At 41.5% G+C, this 20,808-nt stretch overlaps 1 protein-coding gene across 2 annotated transcripts; it reads left to right on the top strand.

Moving 5' to 3' along the window:
* Positions 1–358: 358 nt before the first annotated feature.
* Positions 359–20,645, top strand: LOC133157139 (tetraspanin-18B-like). Of its 2 annotated transcripts, XM_061283431.1 has the most exons (9): positions 361–637; positions 14,663–14,748; positions 17,445–17,543; positions 17,826–18,020; positions 18,780–18,854; positions 18,941–19,039; positions 19,143–19,316; positions 19,541–19,624; positions 19,873–20,645. In XM_061283431.1, exons 2-9 carry the CDS (start codon positions 14,746–14,748, stop codon positions 19,924–19,926), a joined length of 783 nt encoding a protein of 260 aa, XP_061139415.1. In that variant the 5' UTR covers positions 361–637; positions 14,663–14,745; the 3' UTR covers positions 19,927–20,645. The 2 variants fall into 2 exon arrangements, with proteins under 2 accessions (XP_061139416.1, XP_061139415.1); XM_061283432.1 differs by lacking the exon at positions 14,663–14,748 and having other exon boundaries at positions 359–637.
* The last annotated feature ends 163 nt before the right edge of the window (positions 20,646–20,808 follow it).

Here is a 20,808-nt window from a genome sequence, read left to right as displayed (position 1 = left end):
CCAATCGCCACTTGAGGGCAGATGTGCGGTTGAGGTGTATTCTGGATTATACTGCCCATTTGAGAATAAATCCAATATTTATTTTTGCACATTTGTAATGATATATAGAGAACACATAGCTCTAGATTAAGATTCTGAGTGATATTATTTTGGTTTGGGAAAAAAAATGGTCTTCTATTATCTACAAAACCCACGCAAGCATAACAGAACACACAAACTCTAGAATTTCTGGTCCAGCTCTTGTTTTAATAGGTACTGGTGCTGAAGGGTAGCCAAAGAAGTGTCCGGTGGGTGTAGGTCTTCCACTCCCCCCCCGAGCCGAGGAAGGTGGCCCTAGGGGCGGGGACTACATCGGAGACGCTCGGGCTCGCTGGATGATCCCCTTCAGCCTCTCAGCTCGCTCAGACTTCGTGCAACACTTTACATAGCAACACTTTGCTTCTCCACGCCACGGTGCTTGCTGTTGTTGTGCTTGCAAAGGATCTAGCAGCGTGGATTTCAATAGTCTGAGCAGTGCGTTGGACATTTGAACTTGTCACGTCTTTTAGTTTATTTACGCGACCTGCAAACAGGAGGCAGTTTGTTGCGTGATATTTACGCCAGAAAGAAAGCGACAGCTCAATGATTCGGCTCTAAGGTAAAACATGCATTATGTGTCTTCTGCATTTAAATGTTCAAATCTTTCTTTAAAAGTGCTGCTGCCTGTGTGGGAATTTATTTGCAACACGCGTTTGCCTTGTTTACTTTTCTTTTTCTTTAAACCACTATCTCTTTACGGTAAGTCCTATGAACCTGTTGTTTTGTTGGGGAGGAATTATTTGGAGTAAATAAATGTGCTAAATTTATCCACCATTCTCTTGTACAATATAATGACATCTAATTTGACCTGTGTGACTTTCTGTTTTCCTAAAGAAAAAGTAAATTTCTTAATTCAGGTGTGACAATTACTCAATGACTAATCATCAAATGAATCAATTATTATATTTGATCATTGATTAATCATTTATTCTAACTGTCCAAATGCTGCCGATATAATCCAATTTGTAAAGTCTTACATGAAAGTGGACTGATTTTACCTTTGTGTTGAATCAAAACAAATCAGCTTTCACTTTTGAAAACAATTCTCAACATTTTTCCTATTTTCTGGCATGATTTGCCTATTTTCTGGCAGTTGTAGTGAATAGAGCTAAACCTGTTCAGCAAACTGTTCTTAATATTTAGAGTACACAGATAAAAAATCTTTACACTGTAAATGACAACCACAACATATTGTTCAATGAATACCCCTTTGGCAGTGTTGATCAGTATTATCTTTTGTAAGTGTATTTCTTGTCTGTTGTTCTGTGATGTGGATTTGTGGCTGTGTTTGGGTCCAGCTGTCTGTCTCCCCCAAGCTGGCATCCTTCCCACGGGCTCCGGCCTGACCGATGCTGTCTGCTGACATCTTCGGGGTCATCACGTTCATGATTGTGATGCTCCGGTTTTGCTGGAGGGCATTGGCATGAGTGTCCCATCGCATCCATCAGGGAAGGCAGGCATTATGCACCACCCCAAAAAGAAATCATGCCATCCCATCATGATGGTCACAGCAGCAAGTGATAGGAAAAAAAAGCCAAATTTCATGCTCTCCCGGTACCAAAGAAATTGTTTTTGCAGTTAGAGCTAAATGTTTATTGAAATAGCAGCAACAAAGCAGCAAAGTGAGACCTCGGGGAGTGATATACACAATGGGGCTACAAATCAGTGCAGTCGTAGATGTTTTGGTCGCTGGGACACATGTTTACATTTCTGGAGGCTTTGGCTTATTGCTTGTGGCTACACGCACTGGCTGACCTGCGAAATAGTGCTACATTTCTAAATCACTTGATAAGAGAACTATTCATTGAATTAAGTGTTCATTATTGGCAAGATAGTGTTTCAAATGAAGTGAGATTGGCAATGTTGCAGAATCACAGTAAAAATGTGTCTTCGCAAGTATGTTGCAGTAACAGCTGGAAATAAGATCCGGTTTCACTCGAGGAGATTAGCACCATGGGAACAATTAACACAAACCAGTGTCCAGTTTGTGTGTCTCTGTCTTTTGCGCATGCATGAATTCAACCTACATAACATAGCCCAACAGATTGGACCAACTGGTTCCTGTCACAATCGTTGAGCTGATTTGTTTTACGACTTTGTGTCTATGTGGTGGAGCTCGTTGGTTCTTCAGTGACAGGGAGACAACCGTGGCATCAATGGAGAGAAAGGAACTCATAGACTGCATACAGAGGCGTTTTTGTTCACGTGAACATTCGTGTTGTCAGAAAGAAAATGCAAAAGAAGCAGCCGTATTGATGCTCCTGAAGCAGCTGCTAATGCCGATGAGTAAGCGCTGCCTGAAGCTTTTTTTTTTCTTTTTTTTATTCCCTCATGAGTTTGATTCACATGAGTTGTTCAAATACAAAGAATGATGTTTGTAAAGCTACATTTTCATTCATAGGAAAAATCATAGCGAGCGGCATCAATGCATGGGCAAAACACCCCAAACACAATTTGGAAGATGAATCAAGTTACACTATCATCTATCTTTGTGCACCATTTTGAATGTTGTGAGGATGAACAGATAAATCTATGGTCAACCAAAAGAAGACAAAGAAGGTTTTTTTTAAAAATACCTGTTGTTGGTGCCTGTCAAGTGGTATTTGTCTTGCCTACACGTAGTGGCAGAACGCCTGGTGTGAGATTGGTGCAGTCATTTTAATAGTCCCTTTGATAACGTGTTGCTCTCACTCACACATTCCCCAGAACGAGTGTGGAAAGTCACTTGCAGTGAAAACAAACGCACGGTGATGGAAGTGCGCCTTCGCTGATCGCTTGCCATCAACGTTAGCGTTAATGCGTTTGCCGACAGTCGGTTCAGTACATCATTTTGGCAAAAAAGGCCTGAAATGAATCAGTCTGCAGCTCCACATGCTCGAATGCGCTTTCCTAGCACTTTTCATCCTCTTTATTTATTTATTTTTTTTGTCTGATTTGCTTGCTAATGAGCGTGCAGACTTGGCAAGTCATCTGATCACTGGCACAGATTTCATATCCATCTGCCTCTCCTGCATGAAGTCATCTTTCCTCCTATTCCGTATCTGCGCCCGGGCGCAGGTTTCGAGCAATATGGCGGTCGGGCCGTCACGCCGCGCTTGCCCTCGCCTGCATCGGCAAGTCGCCCGCAGAGAGCGCGGATCTAAATGGAGTATCTATTGGCTCGATGAGAAAATTGCTTTTCTCGATTGCTGGAGGACCCTTCATTCAATGTGCGCTGCACACTGGCCACAGCTAGTAATGGCTTCAGCATCTTTGTTGTCCACAGACATGAGTAAATGAAATTTGCTTTTCAGCTGGGAGAAATCATTTACTCTCAGAAAAGTGACATTTTCTTCTTGAAGCATCACTATCTATGGCCATAAGGACTTTGTTGACAAACTTGCATATGAAATATTATGCTTTTGAATGGGGATGGTCAAGAAACAATATCAGGTATCGGACCGATACCGGCCTTATTTAAAGACACTACGCTGCCTATGCAAGTCACCGATAATTTATGGCTCCATTTTTTTCCGTATAATTGACACCATTTTGTGACCAAAAAAACAAAACAATCAAACGATATTGACACACCGTTGCATGTTCCTCCCCTTGCGTGTAAACATACGAACCAGGAAGCGACGGTTGACCTCAGCCGAGGGCAGCTGGCAGCCCCCCAAATTGACAGAGCAGGAAGCCGAGCAGCCGTTTCCTCTTTATCACAAGGAAACAGGTTTGCCTGTTTTGGGCTCAACCTCTGAATTCTTGGCTCTTATCTTGCCTGTGCTCTATTTCCCTCAATAATGGTCAAGCTTAGCAGGTAATGAGGTAAAAGGTAGCTTTCAGACAAGCTGGCCTTCACAGATAGCAACTTCTCCAACAGGGTTCTACACATTTCACCTCCCCTCGGGATGTGGAAACCACCTCCATCTTGTAATCCCATAGGCTCATTCCACCAAACGTCATTTTTGAAGTGGCCAAAGTATTTTTTTTTTTTAAAGTGCCAAAGGCTGTAAGGGTTGCTATCTTGGTTATCACTGAGAGAGTTGAGATACTACAATGTGCTCCTCCTACCTTCTGATTCTGCCAAAGCTCAGACGGTGCGGGAATGCGTACTGTCCATCTGTCTTACAGTACCAACGTGAGGTTATCCCTCTGACATCATCAGAGCAAGAGGATCTATGAAGGATCATTTTGGGATACGCAAGAAGAAAAAAAAACACACACAGTGCTGCCTCATGTTGCAAAAGCTCCACGGCTGCTTTTTGTTGTTTCAAGGAGTTGAGCATGAAGCGGCTGTTAGTTCCTCTCTAGTTTGCTTTATTGTGTTAGCAATATGATGATTCTGTTGTTTATGAAAGCCATGCAGAGCATTGTGTGTGAATTGGGAATATGGATGAAGAAAGCGTCAGTTTGTTTGTATATTAGACAAACATAGACTCACGCATGGGTGCTTTCACTTGTTGCAGCACCTTCTTTGTCTCTGCTTGTCAGACCTTTTTATTGATGATACTGTGAGGCCCGAGTGTGTTTTTGCAGCCTCTCCCCGTGACTCACTGGACCATGATGCTTTTCTCCTTTCCTGACTCAGGCATTTCTCCCATGAAATGAGAAACTCCCAGTTTCTTGTCCTTCAGCAGTTTCCAAGCTTTTTTGTCTTTTTCTTCCATTCCCGAATACTTGACTTCTTCTTAACACATGACCGTAATAGCAGAATATAGATCTCTGCAGCTGTCCAATAGAAGACAGTTCGATATGGAGCTGGATACTTGGGGCACGATACCATTCAGGGACATTTTAAAGTGGAATGTTATATTACCGTATTGGCCCAAATATAAGACGACCCCCTCTTTTTCAAGACTCAAGTTTGAGAAAATACGTTTTGAACACTAAATTTAATTCAAATCATGCAAAAACTGTCTATTGCATCTTAATATCTGAACATTTAAATATGTAAACTAAAGTGCAATCACATTTGTAATTGAATGGCTTCTGGTTTTTCCATTTTCTGTGCTCTCTTCTCTTTTCTCCATTTTCTTCTCTTTTCTCTATTTTCTTCTCTTTTCTTTCTTACCGCTATTTTTTATTTTTCTTCTTCGTGCTACCGCTATTTTTATTTTTATTCTTCGTGACAGGGATTCGCTTTGGCCTTGGGGAGTTAAGTTCAGCATTCGCTTTAAAGGTATCTGGCACCATCTAGCGTTGTGAATGGGTGTAATGTCTAGATCCCGAATGTAAGACAACCCCCACTTTTTCAGTCTTATTTCAATGCAAAAAACAGCGTCTTATACTCGGGCCAATACGGTATATTATATTATAGCATAGCATATTAGCCACATTCACTTGCTGTTGTGGTATGCTATTCAGTGGACCGTATGAGATGTTGAACAAATGAAATGCATGTTATGTGTTGTTAAAGGTAGGTCATTAATTGGGTGCCGTGAAGTGGTCCGCAGAGTGGTCTGTTTGTTGGTATGTGTGACACAAACTTGTTTTCTAGGGCTGCTTTTGGAGCCTGGCTGAATTACAGAGTACCTCCAAGAGATTTATTTTGAGCATGATATGGGTTTTCAACCCAGTCTGCTAATGACACGCTGCCTTTCCAGTCTGTGATAACCATGCAAACCTCGAGTCCGTGACCTTGCCTGAACGTATGTGTGTGTGTGCGTGTCGATTCAGTATACATAGTGGTGCCTTGAAAAATGATATTTCTCTCATCAATTGTGATGAAAATTTCAACCAATTGATTGTCTACATATTTTTATATACTTTGGTGACTGCTGCTTTGTGCCCCTTTTGTAGCCCACACACATTTATGATGTAAGCTCCAGTGAGATTCCAACAATGAACCAGTGCCTCCCACAGGAAGCGACTTAGCTCAAATCTAATGTGGGTTCACTGTCAGCAGCAACGGCATCAAGGGGGACGATTGGCGTTTGATTTTGGCAGAACTCCACAGCATGATCCAATAATAAACTTTGTGGTACCTGAGTGCAGAGGCCAAATAATGAGCTCGCCTCTGTATGGCTCACAAGCCGGGAAGCGAGCGACTTGTTGTTTTCTCCCACCTTGTTAAAGAATAAGAAACGAGAAATAGAAGCTAATAAGTCAACATCGGTATGTTTGCACAGAAAGTCTCTTGTATTGCTCTGGTGACATCTCGGAGCGACTCTAAGGTTGATCACAAGTCATTCCACCACACTGGTCGACCTCGATTTTTTTATTTGTATGAAAAAATTGCCACTTTAACCAAGGACAAGATATGTGTCTATTTTGTAATCCAACAATTGTGCAGAACAATCTAACACTGTTATTCAAACTGCTCCACTATAGTAAACATTTTCCAAAATTCCCTCCACATATTAATCCACGTTATAGAGCTGAGCTATTTGTGCCTTAGAACGTTCTACTCCTGTTATGCTGTTATTCTCTTTGCATAAACAAGCAAAACAGCTCAGTGATGGGCCCTTTAGGCAGTGGTTGTAAAAAGATTTTTTTTTTCTCACTCCTTTCACTGCTCATGCACAACCGCATCATGCCACCCAATGTGCTCTTAATATTTGAAGCATTTCTCTAAACCTACTTTCGCACACCACGCGCTCCAAACAAACAGCGCTGATGTCGAAATTTGGTTGCACTCTTCCTCAAAAGAGGAAACAATTAGCTGGCAAAGCTCAAACTCACTTTGCCTCATCATTTTTTCATATTTCTTTATGAAAATTTCAACACAGCGCTGCTTTAAAAGCTTGCCAGTCAAGACAACATTTATGGGTCAGTGCATTAAAGCAAGGCCTTTCCTCTGGGCAAGCAGTCGGTCAATGTGCGGCATTTAATAAAGGCAGTGGATCGTTCCCACAAGGGATTGTGAAAAGGCTTGATTTTTATTTATTTTTTTACCCCGGAAGGCAGAAGCAAAAATTGAAGTTGTCTTTCATATTTATCATCGCAAACACAATTTTCTTAGATAGCGGGAGAACTGAAGGTGTCCTTACTGTAATATCTTTTTGGAAAGATGGATGTGCTCGCTGCTCTGGATGTCTTCCAATAATTTGTCATTGGTCCCAGTTGAGGATGAGGAGGCTGCTGCAAAGTCGTCCTCGTTCATTTTCAGCACCTTTGTACCACTTGGGCATTGCTCCAAGAGATGAATACAAAAATAGACCAACCTTCGCTTGAGTTAGACATGGTCCAAGATAGCGCATTTCCATTTTTATTCCTCACGTTGCTCATGGAGCAACATCAAGACACTCTGAGGATAATCGCATCCTCATATCGTAATCGATTGAAAATCTGATGCCGATAAACATCAGGTATGAAAATAGATATTTTGTCAAAGTGACTGATTACCAAATGAATTCTATCAAAAGCATCAAAGAAATAATGAGCAGATGTTGTGATCCATGACCAACGTACATTTACTTATCTCTGCAGGCAGTTTGAAATTGGACTTTTTTTTTTTAACAAGGAACAGATGTCACCCTTCAGACCATTTTTTCAAGGAAGGTTTCGTTACATTCTCCACATCTAGAGCACGTCACCCCCCCCCCCCCTCCTCTCTCGCTGCAGTCTATAGTGCAAGCTTTCAGAAAACCTCTTCAGATGATTCGCTGCGTGTACATATTTGTTCTGTTGCCTTTGGCGTCAACTTCAGGTCTGTTGTTCCTCCAAGAAATATGACACACTGCAGACAGATGGAGAGTTGTGAAAGTTCAAAATCAAAACCATTTCACAGCATCTCCTTCGGGTCGTCTACGGAGCATTTTATCGGAATTGTTATTTTCAATCTCCTTTTGTTTACAGTATATCTCATTTTATGCTAATCAACATGCGATGCTGCACATTTTCGTTTTAGTGGGAAACTTTTTTGTTATTACCGTAATTTTCGAACTATAAGTCGCTCCGGTGTATAAGTCGCACCAGCCATAAAATGCCCCAAATATGTGAAAAAAAAACATATACCATACAGATATATTGATTTTTTTCTCTCTATTTTTCATGTTTTGAATATGTTCAAGATAAAGATATCAAAGCATGTGAAGTGATCAACTATACTAAAAATAACATGTGACGTGGTCAACTATACTTGTAAGTAAGTGATGTGTTAATGATCAAGTAAAAATTTGTGAAAAAAAAACATTAGTCGCTCCTGAGTATAAGTCGCCCCCCCACCCAAACTATGAAAAAAAAACGTGACTTATAGTCCGAAAATTACGGTAATAGTTCAGAAAAAACACTCGCACAAGTGGCCTACCTCACATTCCCGACATAATGGAAGTAACATTAGCTTTTTTTGGCATGAATGCCACCTGTGAATGGTTAAATAAGCATAAGGAGCAGTAATGCATTTCTGTGGTCAGTCCTGCAGTTCTGCTGCACTCGTAAAATGTGCTGTTTGTTTACAACTGCCGCGGTTGAGTGCTTCGCTCATAATTTCATCATAAACTCCGATGAATCCCCAAGACAGCATCAACTCAAGCAAGACACTTGTCATCACCTCCCCTAGAGGATGTGATATTACTATTTGCAAGGTGTGTTTTGTGTTTTTTTGTTCAGATTACGACTGTGAACGCGCCCCTTTAACTCTTTGCCGGGGTTAGGGGGTGCGGTGCGTTCACGGTCATGATACTGTTTATTTATTTGAGCTATTTTGTTATTATTAGTAACCTATCTACCGTAATTTTCGAACTATAAGTCGCACCGGAGTATAAGTCGCACCAGCCATAAAATGCCCCAAAAAGTGAAAAAAAAACGTATATAAGTCGCTCCGGAGTATAAGTCGCCCCCCCCCCCCCCAAACTATGAAAAGAAACCGCGATTTATAGTCCGAAAATTACAGTATTTAATCTAATCAGATCTTCCTCTTCCTCTCTTTTGTTATCGTTTTTGTCATGTCCGATGTTAGTATTGTCTCTGTTGATTTACATATTTAACTGCTGGCAACTGACTTGGTCGATTGATCTGTCTGACTGTCTGTCTGTCTGAGACAATCTATCTCCGCAAACGTAATCATTTCTGCTAGGTTTTGCCTCACCCGTGTTACCTCGTTCGGCTCTTTCCAACTAAATCAATCGCGATACGATTGTCACCGATTCATCATGTTTTGCGGTGTAAACTATTATTGACTTGTGTTTCTGAGGGCATAAAATCCCGGTTGGCTTCCAAGCAGCTCAGTTTCCTTCCTCTCGCCTATCTTTCTGTAGTCTCTCACATAAATCAATGTGATGTAATTGCACGAAGTCCTTTTCCCACAGCTCGGGCCCGGAGGCAAGGGAATCTCAAGGAGAGAGTGTCTCAGTGTGGCCAGTTAACCTTAAACTCCCTCCCGATTCCCAAGACTAAACTCCCACTCCGGAGATTTAATTTAGATGCTTAAATATCGCTTTGCAAACTGTTTTATTTGGTGGGGTTGATGTGTTCTTTTTGAGCCAAAGGCCAGACGAGGTTCTCACAGTTGCTGCTCTCTGTTTACATTTGACTAATACACTCTAAAGATCAGCAGATGAGATCTAATTTCTTAAAGTGCTTTTTGTGTTGAGCCAAGCAAGATTTCTCCTGACGTCATCGTTGGCGGCACTCCCTGCCCGCCTGATTCATTGCATTTTTGCAACTTTGTTCAATGGAAAGTATCCACCCGCATTTTTTTCCATCCTGGCTTTCTTCTGGGAGCCTCTTATGCTGTTGTTATCTTGTCAAAGAATATCTTTTAGCTCTTCATCCACGCTACACCTAATTTGAGAAAAGTTGTGTGGAAAGCATTGATATTGAGGGGGGGGTGGGGGGGTTCAGGTAGCAGCTCATTACTCAGAGTTCAGAGGGTAAAATAACCCTGCAATTTTCAGGATTTTCTTTCCCCTTTAACAAGCTGTCCAAATCCGTATGCACTTCTTAACTAGGGAAAATAATAGAATTAGGAAAATAATCTGTTCCAGGGTCATGTAATTATCCACCGACCAGCCGAGAGATGATGACCACTTGCATGTTGGGTGGGTGGGACGATTCCTCGATTAATCAGTGAAATTATCAACAAAATCATTTGTGGCAGTTAATAATTCAATGCCATTAAGAGCTAGAATTAAGCTCTGTATTCACAGTATATTTTTTTTAATCAAGTATTCACAGTATCCCCACTGCCCAGTGTTGTAGCGGGCTGGCTAACCGCATCGGCTACGTGGCGGCCATGTTGGCTAGGGCACCTTTCCAATCAAAAGCAATGCGTGGACACTGAAAATAGTGTGTGCTCTCAATATATAACGTTTGTAAAAGCCTTCAATGTACCAGCATTCTTGGTCTTTTGTTTTCCTTGCCGTCCATACATGGAATTTGTTGACAACCTTGACTCAACTAGCTTATGGTTGCCGTCGACACACATGAAGCTACCTGTCCATGTTAAAAATGTATAACGAGATCATGGTTGATGGATAATTGGAAAGCTGAGATAATTTTCCTTTTGATCAAAACCTCATTTCTGAAATACGGGTCACCGTGACTTGTTTTTCTATGCTCGCTCACATATTCGACAATGCTTGTGACTCATTTGCCCTGTTGCGTCTACTTTATTGAGTTTGTCACACTGTGTTACCCGCTATCATCACTGACACCAAAAACAAGCAGACATAAGTGTCCTGGTTTGTTTTGCTTTATGACGGGATGGCAGTCTGTAGCTCCCTCTGGGTTGAGGAAATGATCCAGATGCGAAGCTTCTGGCTCTCGTAACCCAGAGGGACACCTGCTCGCTGCTCCTGTGCAACCCCCCCTAACTTATCTCTACACACTAGCCATTCATCTTCCCTGCGCCGTTGCCTTCTCTTACGAGCACCTTTTCTGCACAGTAAATTGTGTTTTGGATCAGTTAACGCATTGAGTTTTCCAAGCTTTTAACCTATTGATGGCTTGAACTTAGCTATTATTGGCCAACATTGCAAATTCCTGAGTAGCATGTTACAATATGTACAAAACAATAAGACCACTCGCAAAATTCAATACAATACACCATGAAAAAATAAAAATGATTTGCTTTGATCGATGGCGCCAGTACACATTTAAGGATATGTTTTGTGAATTATTGTGCACTATGTCTTACAGAGAGCTCAATGTTTTGGTTTCTTTCTTTAGCGACATGATAAGACTCAGTACTGGAAGAAACAATTACTATGAGTCACCTTATTTCAAAGCTGCCGTGTTATTTTCTCTACACCGGCAGTGGAAAACATCCTGAGGGAAGATCGTCTGCTAACGTCATTATGCAGTCAACCTGGATGCACGTTGCCAGAGTCTTGAGCTTTTCTGGGCTTAAGGACGTAATGCTGGTGGAAATTGTTGTTGTGTGGCTGCACGTCAGCTGGAAGGGTTTCGAACGGGGGAAGTCCGTGTACGAACTGTTGGGAGTTAAGACCCCCCCACCCCCTCTGGGTATGCAAGAATGAACTCCTACCTCAGTTTGCAAGGCTGAACTGCTGGTATCCTTGTTGTGTTTTTGTAACCCTCGGTAAAAAGCCTTGCTCTTAATTGTGTCCCAAGGGGCCCGCAGCTTGCAGTATTCACAACCTTTCCTGTCCCGCTCGGAATCCAACCGCCTCCATTCAGCCCCATCCGCCCCGATTGGACAGGTCTTTTCTCTTTAATTACTCCGCTCCAGAGTATAGTTTTCATTGCGTCCTCAGGCCCCTCTCAGACAAGAGGGCTCGACAATTTCGGTGAAAGTTGGAGGTGATAATTAAAGGTATACAGTGGGTCCCTAGAAAGACACTAAAACACGCTAAATGCTAAAGCTATCGTCCATGCCTTTTTTTCTGGGGACATCACTGCTGGCAACATGGATGAATTAACAGTGAGTTGTAATTGTTTCTATAGCTTGGCGCTTTAGTAGCTTTATCCCTGGTAGTTGACTCCCTCCGGGGACAAGCAATGATTGGGCATCATCATCATTCTCGTTAAAGTAAGTGTTCTGATTCTGAAGATATATGGCTGCCGGCATGTGCCCTCTTTATTCCTCTAATGCAGTGCTTCTCAATTATTTTCTGTTACGCCCCCCCTTAGCAAGAAGAAAACTATTCGCGCCCCCCCTTAGCAAGAAGAAAACTATTCGCGCCCCCCCCCTCCCCACCGTGACTATCCTAACTTGTCTTGTAAGTCGTAAAATGTTGCACTGTCGCAAACGTCACAGAAGTAACAATGAGAGCGCCACTGCCCCCTGCTGGGAAGATGCGCAATTACACTTTATTCTAGTACTGCAAAAAAAAAAGCCTGTTCCCCAGGGTCACACGCGCCCCCCCAGGTATAGCACGGCGCCCCCCAAGGGGGGCGCGCCCCACTATTTGAGAAGCACTGCTCTAATGAGAGAATGATGTATACGAAACTGTGTCAGGAGATCACTGGAGATCATCGTCAAGAGCTGACACTTCTTCTTTGTACTAAGGTTTGAAACTATATTAAATAAAGGTTTAGTAGCCTATATTAGAAGTGATTATTGCTTTTATTGGGAAGATTTATCAACACTGGAAGTGAGGTCATGTGTTAAGCATTAATGGGAAAATGCACATCCACATTTTGTCCACATCCTTTGTACAGAGGAAGAGTTGCGGACTCCAACTCCTTGGCTGTTCTCTGACCTTTGACAAGGTTGACTGCCACATTGACAGGAGGATGTGTCTCATGAAGACAAAGGGGGGAAAAAAAACACTAGTGACTTGATGAGACATAGACAATGTGGGCTGTGACTCACAAAGTCTTCAACTTCCTCTGGAGGGAAATAAATTGGAAAATGAATATCCTTTTTGCATTATTTTTGATGAACACTTAGGCCTATGACAATTCTTAACTGTATTTTATTGTTGCTTGCATAGAATACTGGACATTGCAGTGGCATGCTGAGAACTTGGAAGATGTGAATGAACCAAGAATGTAGTATATGCGGATCTCTGTGGCTTTGATCATATAACCTAATATTTTTATTAGGACATATGACTACATACAGTTCTTGACGCTTCCCATGTTGCTGATTTATATATAAACCAAGATGTCTGTGATGCAATAGTAATGTCGGCGCTTGAAATAACATCAGAGTGAAATCAATTAGTAACTGCCTTGATGATTAAATTTCTCACAGCGCTTGTGATGTGAGATTGGATTCACTGGGAAAAAAATAAAAAGCCATTTGATGAGGAAGCCTTTTCCCGCGCTGCTTTGCTGAACCCTCCTCGGTTTGGCCTTTATCGTCTTCCTCGAGGGGCTCGTCCTATTGTTGTGCTTTTGCAACCGTCTACGCTGATCTTTCTTCTTGCCCCCATAACTGATTCAATGAGGCGCGGCTATCCGATTGGTGCTTCGTTTTCCCGGGAAAAAAAAGGTTTCCATGGGAACCAACAAATAATGCAGACCCTCTCCAGTGTTGCTCTCCTCTCGCTAATAGCCTTCTAAACAGGCGCAGGGGAGAGAGGAGCTCTACAACAGGCTTCATTGTGCCATTTGGCCACCCCTCGTGCTTGCAGTCGGATTATCCGCATCATGATCATTATTTACCTACTTTCTGCTATTCTCATAATCTAACACAAAATGAGAACAAATGACCATGCTGTTTTTAGTTAGCTAGTATAAATGGATCAGATGCAACATCGTTACCAGTTGCACAATCAAATGAGATCTAAAAGCTGCATTACAAAATAAATGCTTTGGTAAAGATAATAATGCTCATTACTAGTACTCACAGATATACCGATACCAGGTAACCGATACCACTTTTTAATTCGTAACATTTGTATTAAACCAATAAGAGATCATTTTAAAGAAAAACTTTTGTTGTCTGTGTGAGACTGTGCACACTGGCTGGTTCTCAGCATCGTATCTGACAACCATGCCATGCAGCTGGAGGCAACTTTTGCTGAGTAGCTGTCAGTGCTTTGAAAGCGACATGTGGCGCTGACTATTTTTTGCACGGCAAGGCTGGAATAGAAGCAGGCAAATTGACTAGCATCACTAGATCATTATTTCCTTCTGGGAGATACATGTGGGACGGCAGTTGGGGAAACAGGGAAAAGTTTAAAGCGTTTATGCTCATTAGGGATGCTGGCTCGAAGACGTGGCCTATAGTGACAGTTAAAGTGAGCGGTGCATGTGAAGAAAGTATGGCAGTGTACTTGTGGTGAATTATGCATGAGCTCAGACGCTCATCAAGGTCACACCAGAAGCTACGTGTTCTGGGTCTTCTAATAACTGTAATTATCAAAGAAAGAAGTATGATATAAAACTTCCACCTGCGCAGGTTTGGATGAATGAACTTAAAAGGTATTTTGGTACATTATGTCCAATTATAAATCTGCCTTCCAGCCCAGGAGAGAATTATTATGCGAGATAAAGCAGCACTGGAGTCCCACATTAGCGTTCTACTGGGAGCGAGTTCCTTCATCTATTATGAATGCATTCTGAGTCATTTGAAGTGTCCTAGAATTTGATTCTGTTTTCTCAAGCTCAACATTTTGGTTGGGTTTCAAATGAATTTCACAGTCTACAAATGTGTCACTTTTTTTTTTTTTCCCCCCTCGCTTGTCTCTTTTTGTTTGTCTCATTATGTTGGCGCTGACCTCTGCTTCTTTCATTGTTCTCCCTACAGTCCATGAAAACAGGAGCGGCACCAATCCCCGAGAGACGGCGGCAACTTCACCTGAACAAAAGACAAGGCATCAAGAGACAGACATGGTAGGCTGATATCAATCGCCCGAGTTTTTTTTTCCCACACATCCCAGATTCCTTGCTTTATTTTACGCAAACATATCGTGAGAAGTTGAAATCCAACATTTACTCGCATTGTAGTCCTACTGCATCAAAAAGGTTTCTTGATACTCACAATCACTTGTATCTCACATACTTATCGCTTTAAAAGTGTTTGTTATTGTGGCTGAGGGGCAAAATATGACATTGTTGGATCATCTTGTATTCATTCTGTGTATGAGTCACGGTGAAAAAAATAGCACATAGACCACAGGGAAAAAAAGCTACTGATTACATCAAAAGGTGGGGAGCGAGAAGCAAGTCTGGCTTTCTTTTTTTTTTTTTTTGGGCGCCATCACAGCAAACCAACGCTGCTCTTTGATGGTTTCTGTTTTGCATTGACATTTGGAACATTAGTATTCCAAGCATGTCTGAGAGGCCGACATATAGATGGAGAGGTGAAAGGGGAGTTCAGACCAAGATATGCCTTCTATAATCACTTGCATATACAACCTTAGAACTACTGGGTTAAAATTTGGACCGACCAAAGATTTGACCCAACTTGTTTTTTTTTTGGAAAACATTCCAATTTTTTTTTTTTTGTTAAAAAAAAACAACCCAGGAAGTTGGGGCGTTTTTATTCTGGAAATTATAGTTGTTCAAAGAAATGTACACTTCAAGTCGGTCTAATTTCTAACCCAAATTGCTCCAAATTGGGTTAGAAATTGGGTTGCATTTGCAAAAATATAATCGTGGAGTAGAGCGGCCACTATCAAATATTTTTAGAATTGATTAGTACGTCGACCATTAATGTTTATTAACCAATTATTTTTGTTTATTTGGTAGTATTTAGTGATTATAAAACAAGCAATATTACACAAATAAGATTCTTGGTTGTTTTTTTTTCCCAAAGGTAAAGCAGACATTTGAAAAATGACTTATTTTGATCAAAGACAAAAAATAAATCAGTCCGGCATAGCTGTCAGAACATGTTTGACTCGGCTCGCCTTTGTTTTGCAACAGGAACTAGTGCTAAGTGGAGATGCCAAACACAGCACTGCAGACAAAGGCCACTATCGCACCCATTCCGGGTTGCCGTGGAGACCAGCCACTTTAACCGAGAGCTCGTTACTTTCTTTTGTCCTAAAAAATAACCTCAGATGGAATTTACAAAATTGTATTAGAGTCCAAGTGAAGGGATCACATGGTGTGGACAGCAGTTGGCGTCTTTTCATCTTGAGTGACATGAGGACATGTGTAGTTTGAACTCCTCAGCGTGTTCAGGCTCCTCATTGTTTTTTGTACTGCACAACATGAGTTGGTTTGCAGTTCAGCGGTTTTGTGCCATCTTTGAATTATAATTTTGAGGCTCTTTTCACAGGAAAAAAAAAATCACAATATAGTTGTTATTTTGTTGATGCGTCAACACTTTGTTGTTGAGTTAGGATCGTGGATTATTTGTACATGCTTTGAGAAATGCTAAATACTAGCATTAATGAAAAATTGTGGCCCATCCCTGCTTTAAGGTCTTCCGGGGTTGAAGCTCTGCTGTGTAGTGTATTTATAACAACAAATGTGTTATCCTGATCTACTCCTACAGACTATATGGCATCACTGGAGGATAGTGGGCGGCCATGCAGAACTTGAAGAAAAACAAAAATAAAGGCATAAGCAGAAGCCAGAGTGCGGACAAATATCCCCCTTGTCGTCACAACACACCACATCATTCACCATTTCTTTTCTATTGAGTTCTAACTCATTTAACTGGAAAGCCCCGACAGCAATGCGTCCTTACAAGAGGCCGTGGGAAATGCTCCAACTGAGTGCAGCCAGAGTGCATGGCAGAAGCGATTATGTGTTTATAGTGTCCTTGTTGCGCATGCCTTCGCAGAAGCTCATGGAGCATGTGTCTTGCTATCGACCCGGGGTCTACACGCCTTGTTTGTGTCTCCCATCAAGCAAATCACGGCTTCGACACAATTAAATTGACTCAATTTCATTATATTGGTATTCAAATTATGCTCTAGTTTGGACGTTTTAGATAAGAACTGACCGATTTTGCTTTTAAGGTTCTTTTTAATCTGTCGACTGGGATTTACGATAACCTTGAACCTCGATTTCAACTATATCATATTTTTTACACCGATTGTCCTTATCAGGGTTGCAAGTTTTGTCCAGAGCACCAGGGTGACATTTTGTGTAGATATTGAGATGAAGCCCCTCCTCTCTCCTTTATCCCCCGCTACAAATAATACAATCACGCTTTGGACTGACAGTAGAAAGCAAGGAGGATAAAAGAAGCCCTCCTCCTTGACACCTTTTGTGTGAGCGTAATGTATGCAAATCTCAATTTAGCCCCCATGTGCCCTCATTACGCTTTTCAGCGGGGCTTAAGACAGAAACGGGGGTAATTAAAACCCATCTCATGCAATAAGGCAGTTGGTTGGCCTCAGAGAAACGCCCGCAAGGTGATCAATACCTGAGCATATGATTATGATTTAGAGGAGGCGTTTAACTGCAGCTCTAAATCAATTTCCTCTGCGTTAAGCCTTCAAGCTTCTCTCAACCTGTTCATCCACATCTGTAATGTTGAGTGGACAGAATTCAAATAAAGACAATGGGAGTGAACAAGTGAATTGTAAAAGTGGCACAGGCTCTATCGCTGAAGTTTGTTTGATTAACAGGGCCATGGCGAGGCTTCAGCACGAGGGACGACGGTCATGACGGGCGACTGCGTAACATGCGTCAAATACCTCATGTTGATCTTCAACACCTTCCTTGTTGTAAGTATTTCTCATCTCCAATTATGTGAAGTCAGTTTAGAGAATGAAGACCCCGGTGAATAACTGTTTGACGGTAGCCACATTTGCATTTTAATAATCTTGATCTTAACTGAACACTGCATCTGATTAATCTTTTGTCTTAGTCTTTATTCTTGTGCCAAAATAAAATACATAATAGACATCCTCCATTGTTGTTCTCTTATGCAGTACCAGTGTTTCCATGAGATTTTAACATTACAACTTTGTGTCTCCTTCAACTGCCCCGACACATCCCTCTGTCAGATGGCAGGGTGTTTCCTCCTCGGTGTGGGATTGTTGGTGTTGTTTGGAACGGCAGTGTTGAGTGAAATGCTGATGCAACACCCCGTGTTGTCAAAAACCGTCTTTGCCGTGCTGGGCATCGGAGCCTTGCTCTTCCTACTGGGCTTCGTGGGCTGCTGCGGAGCCCTCCGTGAAAATAGGTGTCTGCTCTTCTTTGTAAGTACATGACGTGCTGTTAGTGCTCAAGTTACTCTTCATACCAGAAAACCAACTCATAGTCCAACAAAATAAAATGGGATTAAATTGGCCAATAGAGGAGTCCACTTATTTGGTGCTTTGTCAGCGCTTTACAAAGCCTCTTTTTTTTTTTTTAAACATATCTATTGAATCCAAGTTTCACTTCAACCTATGGAAGAGTTACTTTTCAGTTCAGAATAGTTTCCTTTAACCAGCTGGGACCCTGGTAGAATTCTGTAAAACCATTTATGTTACATCGTACCAGCTTCGCACTAGCTAGCGCTAAGCTAGCTGCGAAGTTCCTCTTTCTGGGGTCCAAGTTGACAAACTGCCTTCATTTGTGGTATGGCAATGAAACTGCCTTCATTTCTGATACGCCATGAAAGTAATTGTGTCCGTTGACTGCCTATTAGTTTAATGTAAAACTACATTAGCTGGCGAACTATTCCCGCCTGCCTTGTGCACTCCCCACATACCGTACCAGTCAAAGGTTTGGGAACACTTTCAAATTCAAATGTGTACCCACAGGCGTGACCTCCAATCGGGTCCACTGGGAAAATATTGAAGCAGAACACCTGCTATGTTCTCCTGAGCTGGTTTCAGTTGAGATGTTTTGCATTAGGCCATGGGTCGTTGACGTTGAGTGAAGAAGCAGATATTGGTCAGAAGATTTTTTTTTTTGTGACTGCAGTTCAATTGTCTGTCTTGACTTGCCGCGATTCTCTTGTCTTGTTGCAGTTCTTCATGCTCATCTTCGTGGTCTTTATAGCAGAGCTGGCTGCCGGGGTTTGGGCCTACACCCAGCGTCAAAAGGTATGTTAAAATATCGATCTCATTTTCTTATTTTATAAAATGATAAACCTGTATGTCTTTGGTCAATCATGTTCTCTCTACTTTAGTTCTTTGTTGAAGATTTACAAAAAGAGATGCGGGAAAAGTATCAGGGCTATGCGCCCGATGACAAGTATTCTACAATATGGAATAAATGGATGGTTCAAGTAAGTGCAGAACGCACGTCACTACCAGTCATATTTTTTCGATTACAAGCCTGAGCAAAACAGTAATAATTGCTTGTGTTGTACTCCTTTTGTCTCATTTCAGCATGAGTGCTGTGGCATAAATGGAATAGAAGATTTTGAGGGCAGTCTGTTTCGTAGGAAATACAATCACACAGTCCCAACAGCTTGCTGCCTGCAGCGTAGCCCGGCCGGGAATTTAGAGCATGCTGATATGGATAAATGCCTTAATGGCTCGCAAGATCATATCAACGCACAGGTACGTTCTGATGTCTGTCCCTTGTCCAGATCAGTTCCACTTGAATTGCAATAATATTGAAGTGAATGATGTCGCACCAGGTTTGTGATTTGTCAAATCCATCCCATCATTCCATTCCTTAGTCCATCGATGTGCTTGATATAAGATAATCTGTCATTGTCAGTCACAATCTTGCAAGTTTGCGGCTTTATTGATCTCTTGCGCTGTCCTTTGTGTGCCCACAGGGTTGCTATAAAGCAGGCTTCAAAACCTATGAACTTTACCTCTATTTAGCGGGAGCGTTGTTCATTCTGGTGCTCACCTTTGAGGTATGGAGACCTTTTAGTTTCTTTCAGCTTTATCTTTTGCTGTGTGCTGAAGCTTTTTTCTATATATTTTTTTTTTTAATGAGCAAATGTCTACTGATCCAAGTGTGGAAAGCTCGCCATCTGGTGGTGGTCCAAAGCACATTTGATGAAGCTCACTTGTTTAAAGTCCAGCTGTCATTTCCGCATTTGTTGATACACTGCAGGTTTCAGTATTGTGTGTGTTAAAGTACATCTGTTCTTTTCTTCAGCTTCTTGCCATGTCCGTGGCTATGTGCCTCTTCAGGGGACTCCAATCCATGTAGTCTGTTTGGACCTTTTCTTTTCCAAGGAAAAATAGGGAAAACGCAAGGAAGAAGAAAATCAACACTTTGGAATTGTTATTGAACTCATTTTCTATTTGAAATTGTTTAGTTGGGGTAGCAAAAAAAGAAAAGTTCTTAGCATGATTGTACTTCACAGCTGGACTTTTGAGGTACTGGGTGACACAGTTATACATGTACTGGCCCACAAAAGAAAAAGTGGGATATGGAAGATAAAGCTGATGTAAAAAGATTTTGTGTTCAGTGGAAAGTGTCATTTGTGGACCAGGTCTTACACAGACTGGGTGTAAAGTAGACTGGACATGAGTATCAGATGAACCCTTAGCAGAAGCAACTGCACTGACTTTTGGATGAAGAATATTTATATGAAGTAAATCTGGCTTAAGTGTTTCAGATGGCTGTGACCCTTCCCCTTTGTTACTGTGCATAGTGACGCGGTCCTTCCACGTGCCCTTTTCACAGCCACGTTTCTAGTATGCTGTATTATACTGTATACGCTCTGTAGGTGAGTGTGTGTACATATTTGATGCATTTTTTAAATGTGTGTAAACTATCTTGTGAGCATGTGAGCTTCACCACTCTCGCGGCTTGAACGTCAACGTGATTTGAAATTTCTGTTTATATGGCTACTCTTTCACCATTATGTGATTTTAAGTGTTTGTTTATGCATTTGATCTTTAATAAATGGCATTGGAAATAAACTATTGTCCTTTTTTTATATTGTTTTATGATTTTATGTGGAAAGTACTTCGAATAGTTTAACCCAATGACTCATGCATTTTAAAATAAACTGTTGACGGTGTTTATGATTATTATTATTATTTTTTTTAAATGATGTTGTCGTTGTGTGCTTTTGGTTTGGTA

The sequence above is a fragment of the Syngnathus typhle genome, linkage group LG7, assembly GCF_033458585.1.
Source record: "Syngnathus typhle isolate RoL2023-S1 ecotype Sweden linkage group LG7, RoL_Styp_1.0, whole genome shotgun sequence".
NCBI classification, from domain to species: Eukaryota; Metazoa; Chordata; class Actinopteri; order Syngnathiformes; family Syngnathidae; genus Syngnathus; species Syngnathus typhle.
Note: the sequence above shows the minus strand (reverse complement) of the source record. Positions and strands in the feature narration are given on the sequence as shown.

What these genes read in the sequence shown, in the direction of transcription:
- LOC133157139 (XM_061283431.1), top strand. An exon ending in CCTACACCCAGCGTCAAAAG is followed by an intron (nt 18,855 to 18,940) that starts GTATGTTAAAAT and finishes TCTCTACTTTAG; the next exon opens with TTCTTTGTTGAAGATTTACA. An exon ending in GGAATAAATGGATGGTTCAA is followed by an intron (nt 19,040 to 19,142) that starts GTAAGTGCAGAA and finishes GTCTCATTTCAG; the next exon opens with CATGAGTGCTGTGGCATAAA.